The 17614-nt window shown below is 33.3% G+C and overlaps 1 protein-coding gene across 2 annotated transcripts in view; it reads right to left on the bottom strand.

Annotated features, from left to right (window-relative positions):
* The window catches only part of ARL6IP6 (ADP ribosylation factor like GTPase 6 interacting protein 6), a 104867-nt gene that overhangs the window by 70908 nt on the left and 16345 nt on the right, over positions 1 to 17614 (bottom strand). The window contains exon 4 of one of the 2 annotated variants that reach the window (XM_006921076.3): positions 3071 to 4467. The exons of the other annotated variant lie outside the window; for it this stretch is intronic. Coding sequence (XP_006921138.1) covers positions 4374 to 4467 — 94 coding nt within the window. The 3' untranslated portion in view covers positions 3071 to 4373. Of the gene's footprint in view, positions 1 to 3070; positions 4468 to 17614 lie in introns of those variants that run through there. 2 annotated transcript variants of the gene reach the window in all.

The following is a 17614-nucleotide window of genomic DNA, read 5'->3' as shown; positions in this document are numbered from 1 at the left end:
CTTCACTGGAACCCAACCCTGATCTTGGACTTCCAGCCTTCAAAACTGAGAAATAAATGTTTTTTAAGGCACTTAGGCTGTGGTAACTTGTTATTATAACCACAGAGCCAGCTCAGAATGGTCCTATCTTGTTTAACAAGATACTAAATTGATTTTCAGAGACAAAAGAACAAAATCTCAAGTCATGAAGCAAAAGCATGTACAGAGAACTTTGATCTCCAGCTGAAAATGGAACCAAAGTCTCACCACCCCCCCACCTCCCCCCCACAATCCCACTCCCTCACCCCCCATACACAAAGAACTAAAGAACCCAGACATAATGGTAACTTGAACACTGGAACCCTTTCAGAAGCAGAGAGTCTGATGTGCAGGAAGATCCTGTGTTTACAACCCTTAACATATACGGCCAAGCTTCAAGTTCCTCCAAAAATGCTCGCCCCACCAACACTTCCGAATTCCCTATATCCTTAAAAACCCAGCCCGAACCCTGGATCAAGGAATTTGGGCTTTGAGCATTAGCTTCCCGTTCTCCTGAGTGCGCTGTTCATAAAAAAATAGCCGATCTTTCTCCGTAATTCTGTTTAGCTTTTTGATCTGTTGGCGGTAGCTGGATGAACTCTATTCTGTAATGTTATCGTAGCCCCAGCTAAGACAGATATTATCTCTTTTTAGTTGTTCTCCACTGATTGTCCTTATATTTCCTATTTCCAATCTGTTTTGGGGTTTATTCTGCTGCTTTTCCTAACCATCGATTTGTACTCAGCTTATTTTCAATCTTCCTTGTGTGATGATAAATTTGAAGTTATGAATTTGCTTTACAGTGTTTTATCTACGTCCTACAAATTTTGACATGTGGTATTTTCGTTGTAGTTTAAGTATTTTGTTAAGTATTATTCTTCCTGTTTTACAGATAAGGAAACTGATAAACATTTTTATTAAGTAGCAGTAGTGTATTTAAAACTTATTATCTTATTAACTAAAGACTCATACAGTAGTCCCCCTTTATCTTTGGGGAATATACTCCAAGACTCCCAGTGGATGCCTGAAGCCACGGAATGTACTGAACCCTATAAATACTATTTTCCTATATATACATATGATAAATTTAATTTATAAATTAGGTACAGTGAGATTAACAATTAATAATAAAATAGAACGATTAGAACAATATACTGTAATAAAAGTTATGTGAATGTGGTCACTTGTTTCAGGGCATCCCTTGCATAAGTCTTTGGATAGGTTCAATGTTTTCTAGTGCAACATGCTGTCATCAATCAGAACACATTTTCTGTTAATGTCTTCTACCCAATTTAATGCCTTTCCATCTTAACTATTTATCATACACTGTAGCCGTAACTTTTGCAGTTTGAAATGCAACAACAAAATTAGCATGAATTTTTTTCCTTCTTCACAATTCCAGATTTGTTTTTACAGTGGATCTTAGCAACCTCAGCAGATGATTTTTTTCTTATTGAGTTTTCCTTTTTCATTTAAAGCACTTTAGGGTTTCTCTTTAGCACATCCAAATTGCCAGCATCAATACTATTGTGCTTAGGGGCCATTATTAAGCAAAATAAGGGTCATGTGGGCACAAGCATTATGACAGTCAATCTGATAACCAAGATGACTACTAAATGACTAAGGGGTAGCTAGCATACAAAGATATAATTCATGACCAGGTAGGATGGCACGTGATTTCATCATGCTACTCAAAATGGCATGTAATTTTAAACTTATGTATTTTTTATTTAATATTTCTTGAATTTTCCATTTAACATTTTTTTTGGACCTCAGTTGACTGAGGGTAACTGAAACTGTAGAAATCAAAACCTTGGAAAGTAAAAACCACAGATAAGGGGGGAAAGGACACCTGTATGCTGATAACGAAAGTAATATTCTGGTAATACTTAAGGCAGAATTGAATTTGGGGATATAAACAATGAATTCTGATGAAATGGCAAATAGATTAGTAACTAGTTTTACTCCAAAATTCTTTTGAAGTCACTAAGACTAATTCAACACAGGCATACTTATACCCAATGTATCCTTCACAAGTAACTGAATGGAATGTTGTAAACTACACAAAAAGAGATTATCTGAGTCAGTTTCATAACAGATGGATTCCAGCTGCTAGGTAAACTCATCTTGATTCCTTTTGTTTAAAATGACAAAAACCAGTATGAACAGCAGAGACCAAAGGATTCCTCAAAGGATTTGGTTCATGTTACCAAATTCCAAGAATGGCAGGGTCACCACTGGGCTTCAGATACTACAGAAATGTCATTAGCAGTGTCCTTATTCTTTCCCAATGAGCTTGGCTGAACACTGGCTGTGAGGATCTCTTGGGCTGGTATCTTCCCAGCTTCATCATACCTTAATTTCAAGTTGAAAACTCCTGGGAAAAAGACTGGCCTGATTTGAGTCATGTCTCTATTCCTGTTGCAATCACTGTGACCAAAAGAGATGAGAAACTAGGATTGGCCCAGCTTTGGTTAGGTACCTATCCTTAGTCAATCACTCTGCTATGGAAGTAGGATGATTTATATTTGGATCCCATGTTAAACTAGAGGAGAGTAATTTCTCAAGAAAGAGGAGTGATAGTCCCAAAAAAATAGGGTACCAGAAAAAAATCTTACATATATTTATATATATATGTATATATATAAAACCTATATATGTACCTACATTTTATAGATATCTTATTAGATATCTACATATAGGTCTACTGCAATATTTTCTAAAGTCATAAGACAAGGAATCTGGAAGAAGCTATCCAAATTTGTGGGGAAGGGGGATTAGGAGGGGTGGAGAGAAGAAAAACTGATGTTACTTGTAAATTCCTTTGCAAAAGAAGAGCCCTTTACAAGCCACAGTGGGAGAGGTTGCAGGGAGGAAGACAGGGAGTGAAAATAGATTCACTCCAACAATCATAGAGTGGATTTGTATATATGTATTATGTCTCTATGTACACACACACACAATATTAATCTAAACAGATCATTTAAATTGGAACATCCTTTGTCATTTCCAACTAATGTTTTTGAGGAGTAAAAAAATGTTAAGACTTAGAAACATCATTAAATCATTTATTCAGTAACAACACTCAGCAGATAACATAAACACACACTGCATATTCATTTCCCATTTAGCCTGAATAAGCAGTTTCACTCTACAGTGCTTTCCAAAATGTAAGTTTTTCTACAACTAGGAAAAAACAGCATTTTAAACAGTTCATCTTTTTAAAATTGAAGTGACTTTCTAAACAGGTATTTAGAAAGGAAGTGAGAAAAATTAAGGTTTAATTACTATAAAAACAAAACTAACATTGCAATTATAGAACATTTAAATAGGAAAATTATGAAACTATATATAAAAAAATTATACATATATACATTGTATCAAAATACCTTTTCTATTTTGGTAACTAAATTTTTGAGATTTAAGAATAAACTAGTTCAAGCATTTCTAAATATAAAAATGTCAGGTTTGTAATTATTAAAAACAAAATAACAGTTCTGTTGAAGTAACAACATATACACCAGGATAAATATTTGAAATTGTAGAAACAAATAACGAACAGCTTCAAATTTCTCATTATTTTAACAGCTTAAATAAGTTACCCCTTTTTAGTCATTTTTTGTTAAAAATAAGTTTATTTAATTTTAAAGTAAGGTCAATGTGCTTTTGTTGCTTGTTTTAAAAGACAAAATACTTATTAAAAATGGCAGTTATTACTTTGCACCAGCTAAGGAATAACATTTACATTTGCCTAGATGCAACAATTTTTAAAACATACAAATTCAATATGAAGTAGGAAAACATGTAAAAAAAAACATATAAGGAGCTATGCTCCATTAAAAATATAAATGCACCTTGTATTGATTATATGAATATCAAAAACTAAATATCCTGATTTAAAAGTAGCTTCTATAAAATGTAATGGGCATTCTTTGCCTTACTGATATAATAATAATTAAGAAATAGTTCTAGCTCAGTTAACAGTAATATCAGTTTTTCTTAGCAAAAATGTAGTACATATATGGAAAGGTGGGTATTGACCTATATTCAAGTTTTCCAGTTTGATTTCCATTAAAATGTTTTCTACAACTTAGAAAAATAACACACAAAAGAAAAAAGATGAGGTAAACATTTTACAATTTTAAGAAATTACATGAAACTTAATTCTCATACCCAATGCCTACGTTCTAGAACGATGCTTAAGAAGGTCCTCCATAATGATGATAAGATAGGTATCTGAATCATATAATGAATAGTAGGTTTCTTGGTCTTCTCAGTAGGTAATGATGTTCTTCCCTGTTATTACAAAGCCATCATGACTAAGTTTTGCCAAGAATATTGCTTCAATGTTGGGTTTACATGAGGCACCATGCAACAGTAAGAGCAGCTACAATGCCATTCAAAATTGCCATGCTATAGCCCATGTGGAAAGAATGTCCAGTAAGTTTCCTGGTGGGGGAGAAACAAATGAAAAAAAAGGAAAATGTAACTGGGTATAACAGAAACACCAGCAGTTATCATTGAAAATGCTTACAACCTGGAAATGTGTTATACACTAACACAAGTTAAAAAAGAATATTGGACATCTGCAGGATTAGTAATATATCTTAAGTTCTCTGTCAAAAACTGTCCTGGTTCTCAAATATAATTTTTCAATTTCATTATTTAGAGCAAAATGCTCAGTTTGATACCTATCTTTACTGTGCTTCATAGTCACTGGGTATATCTTAACCTAATTCTAAGGTATACATTTTACATTACAAGCATTTCTTTCATTCATTAGCATTGTATTTCCCTGTTCTCTTATTCTCATTTTGAACTTAAAATACATATTATTTCAAGTATTTGTTCTGTTTGTACTCTTTTTAGATTATGTGAAGGACCTCTATTATTTCTTTGAGCACTTGCCCATGTTTGAGTCATAAATCAGATTATGTCTTTTACAGACGTTTCAGTTCTCAACCTAATAAGTTACTTAACTGAAGTGGCTTTTAGTGAGTTCCTAAGTATCAGTAAAGACACATCTCTTGTTTTATGGTTACTATGAATGCCAACTATCTTACATGCACAGATTTCCCCTGACATTTGTTCCCTCTCTTTTGTAGCAAATTTACTACATTTTCTTTCTTAACATTCCTCTCACTAACTATATTGCAAAAATACTCTTTGCTTAATCCTAATTTGGATCAGATATGCTAAAAAGAAAAAGTAGTATCTAATTGGTGTCCGAAGCAGAACAGAATCTTCTCACTGAAGCAATCCAAATAGATGACACATAGGAAAATGCACTAGCAGCAGTTAAGAGCTGAAAGTCATTAGAAATAAAGGCCCCTGGACTGAGAGGGTCATTGTGCCTATGTCCTCTCCTCCCTTCCTAAGGATAGGTCAAAGTCAGGAGGTACTTAGATTTGAATTAACATTTGAAGAGCACCGCACTATAATGATCCCAGGCCCACAAGATCTGTGGCAGAGAGTAAAGAAGATATACTCTTTGAAGAACCATCTCTTTGTATCCCCTCCGTCCTCCACTGCCCACCCCGCCACCCCCTCATTCACCTGAGACTACAGAAGATCCTGCTTTCTGACAGCTCCCTGTTCTGGTCCATGGGAGTTAATATTTGCCCTCTCCACTCAACCTGACTCACCTAGGGAATAGTTTAAGATACTCCTCATGTGCCACTAAGGGTTAATCTACCTATATGTATTATCTACTATATGGTAAAAAAGGATGTACTAAATGCTTTGCTCTTTTAAAAAAGAAATTCCTCAAACATATGTTGATTAGTGAACAGAAACTTAATTGAACTATCAGTGTTATCAGTCAAAAAAAACAAACAAACAAAAACCCACAAATGACCTAAGCACATTTAAATTCATATTAACAAAATAAAGTTAATCATGGAATAGAATTTCAGGGATTAATTGTTCTCTTTACTAGTTGTGACCTAGCACTTTCATAAAAATAGAAAAACCTCTAAAGTACAGTTTACTTAACTTTAGGAAATTACAATAACTACAATGTTGGTATAATTGAATTGCACGGAGATGTACATGCTGAAATGCTCAGTGACCCTTATAAAACAGGCAAAGCAAAGAATTTTAATGGCAATGAAGTTATGCTCCAGATCAGTGATTCTTAGTCTTTTTACCATCTCCAACGTACCATATTTCCACTTCAGGGATAGCAGTTGTCACAAATGTACTGCTTAGGCAAGAGACTTAAAAACTTTGAGCAATCATTTGCTTTAATGCTCCTTTTCAAACACCATGATTTTCTTCTTTGGGGGAAGATACAGACAACCCCTCACAGGTTTTCTCTCCTATGACTCTTATTTGTGATCTCTGAAGTCCTGTTAAAAAACTGAAGGTATCTTGGTTCCCCTTGTCAAACCCTTCATTTATCTCACATGTAAGAGTCATGTTTTGAATTGAAAAATGATGACTAACTATGATGCCTCTTTTACTCAATCTCTCTCTCTCTATATATATATGTATTTTACTTTTAAAATTAAAGTATACACAGTGCAGTGCTAATGCCTATCATGTATCAATGAAATCTTTATAATGGTTCACCCTTATGGACTCATCATCCAGATCAAATAAAGAACGTTTCTAGCACCACAGAAAACTTCTTTGTTCCTTTTGCCTGTCAATATCCACCTTCCCTCCTCCAAATCCTGAGATAACCATGATACTGTCAGCTATCACAATGACTGCTCTTGAAACTCCATCTACATGGCATCACATAGTATACTTCTGTGTCTATACTTTCACCCGGTACTGTCTGTGAGATTCACCCATGTTGTGTACAGCATTAGTATATTCATCTGTACGCAGTTTAGTACTCTGTTGTATAGAAATACTGAAATTTATCAATCCATTCTACTATTCATGAGTTTCTTCCGATTTCAGGCTACTATAGAGGTACTATGAACATAATGCTATGTACATATCTTTTGTGGATGGTAGGCTTTTGCACTCATTTTTATTGGGTATATTCTAGGAGCGGAATTGCTGGGTGATAAGGTAAATGTAAATTTGGCTTTAGTAGAAAGCATTAAATATTTTCCCAAAATAGTTGACTACTTTATACTTCCCACTAGCAATTTATGAGTTTCAGTTTCTCCATATAGTCACCAACATTTTATATTATCAGTCTTTTTAATTTTAGTGAGTCTGTAGAGTATGTTGCTGTGCTTTTGATATTATTTTCCTGATGACTAATGTACTTATTGCCCATTCAGATATCTTCTTTTTTGAAATTCCTGTTCATCTTTTCCTTGTTTTGCAATTGGTTTAGAGTTCTTTACATATTATATATACAAATCCTTTCTCAGAAATGTCTCATGAATATTTTGTTTATGGCTTGTCTTTTCACTCTCTTAATATCTTTTGATAAACATAAGTTCTTAATTAAATAAGGTCCAACTTATTTTTTAATGGTAATAGTACTTTTTTGTGGCCTTTACAATAAATCTTTGACTACTCCAAGGTTATAAAGATATTCTACTATTTATAAAGCTTTATTGTTCCTCCTTTGACATTTAGGTCTACAATTCATCTCAAATTATTTTTTGTATATGGTGTAAGGTAGAGGCCAAGGTTCATTTTATTCCTATGGATAGCCAATTGTTTCAGGGCAATTTACTGAATAGATCATCTTTTTCCCTTATTGAACTGCTGTGATACCTTTGTTCTAAGTAACATAACCTAGATGTGTGGGTCTGTTTTTGGACTATTTTATTCTTTTGGTCTATTTTTCTACTCCTGATAAAAAATCAACAGCTTCTCTATGTAGAAACAGCCAATTATGCTAAAGATCTCTCAAAATATCAAAAGAAAAACTAAAAAATCCTAGAAATGCAACTAATAATAATGTGCAAGACTCACATGAAGATAACCAAAAAACTTTACTGAAGTTCTAAATAAATAGGAAGATGTCCCATGTTCATGGAATTAAAAACAAAATTGTTAAGACGGCAATACTCCCTAACTTGACCTAGATGGTCAATGCAATTCCTCAAAATTCCAACTGCCTTTTTTTCTTTTTTCTTTTTTTTTTTTGCAGATATGGACAAGTTGATGCTAAAATTCACATAGAAATCAAGAGATTTCAAAGAGCTAAAACAATCTTGGAAAAAATTAAAAAGTTAAAAGACACACTTCTTAATTTCAAAACTTAATACAAAACTACAGTAATCAAATGGTGTGGTACTGGCTTATGACAGACATATAAGACCAATGGAACAGAATTAAGAATCCAGAAATAAACTCATTAATCTACAGTCTTAAAATTAAGTTTTGACAAGGGTACCAAGACCACTTAATAGGAAAAGAACAGTCTTTTCAGCAAATGGTACTGGGATAAAGGAATGTAAAAAAATGAATTTTGTCTTCTACCTCACACAACATATAAAATTTAACTCAAAATAGACCCAAACTACATGTGAGAACTAACCCTATAAAGCTTAGAAACATAGTTGTAAATTTTCATGATCATAAATTAAGCAATGGTTTCTCAGATGTAATATTAACAGTATAAGCAACTAAAAAAATAAACTGAACTTCATCAAATTAAAAACTTTTGTGCTTCAAAGGACATTATCTAGAAAATGAAAAGACAATCCACAGAATGGAAGAAAATATTTGCAAATCACATATTTGATAAGGGTCTAACTATCTAAGACATAAACTCTTAACTCAAAAGACAAATAACCCAATGTAAAAAGGGGCAAAAGATCTGAACAGACAGTTCTGCAAAGAAGATATACGAATGGCCAACAGGCACATGAAGGTATACTCAACACCTTTAGTCATAGAAATGCAAACCAAAATCACAGTAAGACAGCACTTCATACTCACTAAGATGGTTATAATACAAAAAAAAAAAAAAAAAAGAAAACAAGTATTGGTGAGGATATGGAGAAATAGAACTTTCATACACTGCTGGTGGGAACATAAAATGGTGCAGTTACTATAGGAAAACTTGATGGTTTCTCAAAAAGTTAAACAGAGTTACCATATCATTCAGTTCCATTCCAGGTACATACCCAAGAGAACTGAAAACATATGTTTATACGAAAATTTGTAACTGAATATTCATAACAGTATTATTCATAATAGCCAAAAAGTGGAAATAAACCAAATGTCCATCAACTAATACTAGGTAGACAAAATGTAGTATAGCCATACAATTAAATATAATTCAGCCAGAACAGAAATACTGATAAATGCTACAATATGAATGAATCATGAACACAGTTAAGTGAAAGAAGCCAGACATAAAAGACCACATTTTGGGGATTTGCATAATTCCATTTATATGAAATGCCCAGAATAGGCAAATCCATAGAGACAAAAAGTAGATTAGGGGTTTCATAGAACTAAATATTGTTCAACGAGAATAAAAGATATTAGAAAAAATATGGTTGCCAAGAAAGGCTTATTATAATAGAACTATTTCCATATCCAGAACCTTGTTCTGGTTCTAAAGAATTCCTTTTCAATAATAGACTCCTACAATGAAGTACTTATGTGTTTCCTCTTAGTGGTTAAGAGTTTTAAGCTTTGTAGTTAGACATGGGTTTGAATGCCAGCTTTGCCACTTACAAGGGATATGACGCTAGAAAAACTAACCTCTCTGAGCCTCAATTTCCCAAAACAGAAATAAAAATAGAAATCTACCCTTATAAACCTGTCATGAGGGTCAGATGGCTGGCACAAAGCAAATGATCAATAAATATTAGCTACTACACAGTAAAGAAAAAAAAGTCTGGCTACAGATTTTTAAAAATTCTTTCAACATTCTACCTCAGCTCTCCCTTCCTTCCAAGCAAAATGCCTAACCCTAAACCCCTTTCCCCATTCCAAATTCAAAACAAAGAAACAAACAACATACAGAGACTCAAGAGGTAGATGAAAGAGATGAAGAATAATAGGTTTGTTTATGTAAGTACATGTTTCTGCTTGGTATTACCCTCTTCATAATCATTCCTCCTTTTATAATTTACTTGAGAACTTAGACTTCTACTATTTATTTCCAGATTTTGTAGTCTGTAAGTATAATTTCTAGCAACATACTTATATTGATATATTTAACAGTTACCTGTAAAGTGAATATATAAGAGAATTATACCTTAATTATTTTCATTTTTCAGGAATGGAGTACATTTAAAATTTAAGATTCAAATGAATTCAATGATTCTGGCGATTACTTTTGAACCACAAATTAAAGCACTGAATAAGCCACTACCAAAGTTTCAAATAAATTGCCATTTTTTTTAATGTGAGAGAGATCAACAGATTCAGATAGGTGTCTTTTCATGTTTCATGTTGTTTTTACTCTAGCACTGGTTGACTGCGGACTGAATTACTGTATACTGGACTCCACTGTCTTGAAATCTTTATTCCTTTATCATATTACTCTCTATATTCTCTTTCCTTAACATGTATTCCCACATTTCAGACACACTTTTGTGACAAAATTCTTGCAATTGAAAACAGTAACTTTGGTGCCAACAGATTTTGCTCTAAGCAAAAAGCTCTCTATGCTTACCAGTATAATAAGTTATATTAAGGTCCTACATTAAGAACCAACTGGCTATTTGTGTCTCAGTAGGAGACAGGATGAGCTAGTTGGTATTAATCTATTTCCCCCTCATACATCTGAGCTGGCTCTTATTTCTCATCCTATCTGTAGCCTATAAATCTCCAATTCCTTAAGAATTTTAAGCTATGTGAGCTGTGGCTGGAGTAACAGTTCTTTATCTGGAATCAAAAGTTATTTTCTTCAAACTCAAAATTTTAAAGAAAATACTAAGAACCACTGTATTTCAATTACTTACCAAAGCAATTCCTTTTCTTTCTTTCTTTCTTTCGGAAATACAAAATGAAACAACTTAGTTTGTATTCTTTTGTCCTTGAAATTACTTATTAGAAATTGCTAACATGAAGTTGTGTGCATTCCAATGAACTTTATCAGTGTTATTTAAGAAATAAGCATTAGAATTTTAAAGGGAAAGCTTCCCTCCCTGAGAAAATTCTATGTCTCTTATTAGGGAAAAAAACATGCATTCACCCTTAATTTATACTCTAGAAGTTTTTTATTTACTAAATTCTCTTTCCATTCTTTTATTTCACCTAAATTTACAAAATGAATTGTTTGTATCAGGAATTATATAGGATAGAGAAATAAGCAGGAATCAGTATTGCCCTCAAAGATAAATCTAGTGACAGTGTGCTAAGTGTTAAAGTTCTGCAGATAGCATTACTGGAACATTGGGCCTTTGGGCTTACAAAAGAGGAGAGGTTTTAAATAAGAGTTAATACCTGAACTATAATTGAGTATGAGGAATTTACAGTTAAACAAATAAAAATATGTGCAGAAAAGCAAAGGACAATGGAAGAGTGTGGGAAATGGTTAACAGCTTGGTATGATTAGAATGAAGGACCTAGAAAGCTCTTTCCACTGTGGTTTAATCGTGGCTCTACTATTTACAGGACTGCTGTACCTGAAAATCTAATTCTCCACTTTTCAAATGAGGATGGTAATTCCTCTCTTTAGTGTTCCTATGAATACTAAATACTAAACTTAATATCATAATAAACATCAGCCATTATTTTTTATCCTTGACCAGTTAAGTACTAAGGGAGAAGGAAGAACTGAAGGAGATGCCATGTTTTTCACCTGAGTTACCAGCTGGATGAAATACTGTTCACCATGGGGAACCCACGAGAAGAAACATGTTGGTGGGAAATGAGAAATAATGAAGTCAATTTTAGGTATGATAAACTGAAAATGACTATGGGACACAAAAGTAAAAATTCCCAGCAAGCAATAGGAAATACAAATGAAAACCAAAATGGAGGTTCTCTGGAGAGAGGATTCTAGGCTAGATAGACTTGAAATCTTCAGCCAGTAAGTAGTAGCTGAAGAAAAGTGATCCACAAGTGAGAAGGAGTGATCCGAAAGCCAGAAAGAAAAATAGTGAGTGGTGTCATAAAAATTGAGAAAGAAAAGCTTTTTAAAAAAGAATGATAAACTAATTCAAAAACTGGATTGAAAAATGAACAATAAGTTTTTTAATTAAGAGGTCTGCAGTCATTTCCAAGAGAAAAATATTAGTGTAGCGGTGACAGCAAGACATCTGTGGCAGCAACTGCAGTCAATGTGGATACAAGGACTAACTCTTCTCTAGTCTTCTAAGATACTAGTTCTTAGATGTGGAGAGAATCAGAACTATGAAGATATTTTCTCTAAAGTGGAGAAACTTGAACATTTAAAAAATATGCTAACAAGAAGATTGAAGACTGGATACAAGGGGGAAGGTTAAAAGATATATGAAAAAGGGAACTGCAGGGGTGGGAAAGGGTGGAATCTAGAACCCAAGAAGTAAAGCTAAGTCTGGGCAGGTGGAAGCACATGTCATCCTCTAAGATAAGAGGACTGGACAGAATGATGAGTGTGGATATAAAATAAGTTTGTAATCACGAGAGGGTGAAGGATGGAGGAAGTTCCCTCAAAATGACCCTTCAGTGAAAGTGGAAGTGAAGTCCATTGAAAATGAGAGTGTGATGTGATGAAGATCTGGAATGGCCACAGAAAAAAAATAGGAAAGGGAAGGAGATGGATAGATAAATAATGCTAAGATTCTAATTCAGACTATGAAGTTGTGAACTCTGGTTACTCAGATCTTAGTTTGGATGATTCAGCTCTGCCTCGTTACCTTCTTTACATGGAACACCATGGGCACTGGCCTATTTTAGAATGGATTTGAGTTATTCTGCTATTTTAGCATTTCACTAGCTTTGCTCCAGGTCTCTCTCTTGACCTTTTGACCTCTATAATTTGGCAGTTTTATAGCGGAGGAACTTCATGTTTATTTTTTGATGACTGGTTAAAGAAAACTAGTTTTTTAATAATTATGACAAAATATAACGTATTTATTTTGGTTTTCCTATTGTAAACCAGTTAAAATCATTTTCGTGACACTAACATGTCTTCTACCTTATTTCTGAAACCTGAAAAAGATGTCCCAGACTTGGCAAAGAAGTCACTTATAGACTCACAATCTAAAAGTGAGTAAAATAAATACAATGGGTTTCTAACTCTCATTTATTTTGTTACAATTTTTAACATCCTGATGTTGTAAGCTTTCCTGCTTGTTCAAATAGATAGCTTTAAGCTGACCCTTCATTACTACTTTGTCCTCATTTATCCATTAAAATTCAGTCAATGTTATTAACTCAGTAAATGTTATTAAGTTTATTAATTAGGTGTGATGTAATTATTTTTCAATAATAAAATGTGATTTTTAGAAATGTGTCTCATATCCTTAAGGCTATGACACTAACCAATTAGAATGGAACTAAATGAACAGCAAATACACACACACACAGAGACCAAAAATTGGAAACTTTTTGTAAGCAATATTTAATTTCAGAGTGGTCTCCTAAAGCAGGGTTGACAAACTATGATATACCTGTCCCGCCATCTGCTTCTTTTTATTGGAACACAGCCTCAGTCTTCCTTTAGGTATTGTCTATGGCTGCTTTGGTGCTACAATGGCAGAGTTGAAGAGCTGGGACAAACCAAATGGCCCACAAAGATAAAAATACTTAACCATTTGGCTCCTTACAGAAAAAGTATGTTGATTCTGTCCTAAACCCTTCTAGTCAAAGTGTAGTCCATAGATCAGCAATGCAGTAGCATCACCTGGGAATTTCTTAGGAATTCAGAATCTCAGACCCCACCCCAGACATGCTGAATCAGAATCTCTAACTTCAGCTAGATCTTTTGGTCATTCTAAAAGCCTTAAAGAAAATACAGTTATATGTGGTTTAATGACAGGGATACATTCTGAGAAATATGTCATTAGGTGATTTCATCGTTGCGCAAACATCACTTAAACTAACATAGAAGGTATAGCCTACTACACACCTATTATTCCTAGGCTACAAACATGTACAGTATGTTACTGTACTGAATACTGTAGGCAATCGTAACACAATATTTGTGTGTCAACGTATCTAATCACAGAAAAAGTACAATAAAAATACATAAATCAATGTCATTTATTATCATGTATATACTACATATAATTGTATATGCTATGCTTTTATAGGACTGGCAGAGTAGGACTGTTTACATCACCACAAACCTGTAATGTGTCGCACTGTACCATTATGACACATACTACATGACTAGGTGACAGGAATTTATCCGCTCCATTATAATCTTATAGGACCACTGTTGTATATAGGCATACTTCGTTTTATTGAGCTTCACTTTATTGTGCTTCACAGATGTTGAGGTTTTTTTTACCAACTCTACCTCAAAATGGTTAGGACTCGTTTTTATTGAGATACTTGCTTTATTGGGGTGGTCTGGAACTGAACACATGATATCTCTGAGGTATGCCTGTAATATGGTCTGCTGTTGACAGAAATATGATTATGCAGTGTATGACTGTATGATGGTCACTATTTGGAAATATATAAATTTGCAAAACATTTCTACGTAGATTATCACTTTAGAAATCTATCCCAACTAACATGAATGTGACAGTTACTGCAGTTTTAAATAACAAAAAGCTGAATACTTAATAAAACTTTTTTGTTTCATTGTATCATGTTCCTAAAAAGATTTTATGATATCTTTAAATATGTATTTTAAAGTACCCTGTTCAGATGATATAAAATATTTTTAGAATGACATGCCAGAGAATAAGATTAAAAGTATTGCATTCGCTAGTGTACCAGATTTTAAAATATAGTTTACACTTAGATGGAATGATGTATTTCAAATGCATACATACACAAACCATATACATACCTATGCATATAGATATATACAGACACAGGGTTTTATTACTCAAGGTAACTAATACATAAATAATTATGAAAATATGTGCTATGTGATTACTTTTGCAAAAATATAAATATCTGCATGTATATAGATTAAAAAAAAAATCTAGCAGTATTACTCCCAGTCTGCTAACACTAGTTATTTATTTCAGTTATTTAAATTGAGACTTTGCAGCCTTTCACTTTCAATGTTATGTAATTCTGTGCTGCTTAATCGTGAGCATGTATTAATTCTATAATCATAGAAATATCAATAAGGAGAAATTTTAAACCACAGTGACTATCCTAGCTAATAAATTTCTAAATTATTAAAAAATAGAAAACGCTATTAAAATATAAAGTCATTAGTGATACGACTGTACTGACATCAAGATTTCATGATAAATCTGCGGTAAAGATTATCTGGATAAACATTTACTTTGATGTAAAAGGTGAGGAAAAAAGTGTAAATATGTATACTTAATGTTGAACTGTCATGTATTATTCTTAAAAATACATAGGAGCTGATGGTGAACATTTTGAGCATTTGCTCCACTGCCCCACTGGCCCTGTAATTTGTATTATGAATAAATATCAGTTAAAATACCCACTATTTTAATGAAACAAGTTGATTTATCAATCTACACGATAGTAAGCTTTGTAATAATGGAATTCAAAATTTCAACCTTAAGAGTGTCCTCAATTTAAAAAAGACTATTTTCCTTAGCATTGTATTTCGTTTCCTAGCTATACATACTTCTCTGGTCCTACTTCCTTTTCTGCAGCATAAGGATGATGTACATGATCTGTTTAATCCCTCTGGATCTCAATTATGCAATTTATGCCTCCATATGTACACTAAAGTCTTTTACCTAAAATTGTTCCAACTAGAGATTTTAATTGAGTCACAATCCTGTGTTTTGCCAGTGCAACAGTAACTAACGTAATGACCTACGGGCACTGAAAGATCCCAAGCATAAGCAAAATTCTTTAAAATGAAATTACGTATCTATTTTAAATATCTCTTATTGTACTACGATTTATCTCTTACGTATTTTAAATACCTCTTATTGTACTACGATTCCCTGAAAACCAGTCAGACAGAAATAAAGGGATATCTGGTTGGATGAAACTGCATATCAACCTATAGTTCTCTTTACTTACATATAGCAGTCACTTGGTTGCAAATTGAAGAATGTCAGACATGTTAATTTTTTATACACCAGCATGTAGAGATAGAAAAATGTCTGAGGATATTCTACATGTGCTGGACACTACCTTGATTAAACAAAGTCCTTAATCACTAGGAAGTTAAAGCAAACAGTATAAAAGGTACAAGCAAAATGGAATTCCCAAACCTTTAAATTTCATAAGTCGGTTAAAAAAGGCATTTTTTTTAAAAGAAAGTGACAGTTTTGTTGCCAAAAAGAAAGTCTGAAAACCACTACCATCTACTATCAGCATTATTTCACAAAAGAAAGAGCAACAAGATAAAATGTCAAGATAAATGACAGTTACCCAAGAAAAGATAACTGGCAAACAGTGGTAGGCCATGGTCAAAAGTCTAGCTTGAAAAATCTCAATTAAGAAAAGAAAAAGAAAGAAAAGCTGTAGGACCATGTCTGCTTTATCATCTTATATATCTATTGCTTTAACTAGTAAATTTAAACTTATTCCCTATGAGGGTACATATTGTTTTTATCCCAGGTTAGAGGGGAGGAAATTAAGGCTCAGAGAGATGCTGACTTGCTCAAAAGTTCTGCTGTATATAAAGTAGCCTGAATTCAGAAGCCACCTCTTATGATTTATAAGTCCTTTCTAATATACCATGCTGACTCTTATAAAGACAAAATAGCTGAATACACAGAAAGGGTTCCAAGCACAAAACTAGTAAGTGCTATCTTACAGGTATTTCTTATCAGTGCTGTTCTGTGCATATGGACACCTGCGCCTTTTCAGACGCCCACACATAATACATTGAAAATTAGCGTAAGTAGACGTCATAGTGAACAGGTACAAACACTCACTAGCTGTGTTACTTTATAAAAACAACTCAGAAATCAAGAATAGTTAGTAAGATTTCTTACAGTATTTTGTTACAACTATTTAAGTCTCCATTCTGAACAGTAATGGAATATATTTTATATGTATTTTAACCCTTAACTTCAAGAAGCCACAGTGCAGTTATTAATAGCGACAACATTGCAACTGATGGCTCCAGTCCCTAGATAATGAAACTTCATGATACTCAAATATAAAGGCCTAGTTCTTGACCTATCTCTTTTGTCAGTAGCTTTTCTCTTCTACTGCAATTAGCCATCTGGTATCTGTTTCATTAGTCTTTGGCAAGAAAGAATCTGATCTGAACAAAAGGCAGCTTTCCAAAATCTGTAGAAAAGAGTAGTAGAGACCATTTATTGCGTTCTATGTTAAATCTAGCATGCTTGGAAAAGAAACTTCTAATTTAAATACTAACTCACCCACTTTTCTTGACCTCTGTGACTTATATTATTGCACAAGACCTTTAACTCCTTTTCCATAATATTACTATTCTATTTGTACTGTCTTCTTAATCTCCAATAATTAAAGCCCCCAATGTCAAGAACAAGTTAGAGAAAACCCTTTAAAAGCAGAAAAATAAACTGAATGTTGAATAGAAAATATCATAATACAGCAATGCCAATCCTAAATCCCGAATTTTCCAGAAAATTCATGTTAAATATTATCACTGTCTACTTCCTTTTTATAACAC

The sequence above is a fragment of the Pteropus alecto genome, unplaced genomic scaffold (genome assembly GCF_000325575.1).
Source record: "Pteropus alecto unplaced genomic scaffold, ASM32557v1 scaffold3, whole genome shotgun sequence".
NCBI classification, from domain to species: domain Eukaryota; kingdom Metazoa; phylum Chordata; class Mammalia; order Chiroptera; family Pteropodidae; genus Pteropus; species Pteropus alecto.
The sequence above is the reverse complement of the archived record's forward strand: the minus strand, read 5'-3'. Positions and strand labels throughout refer to the sequence as shown.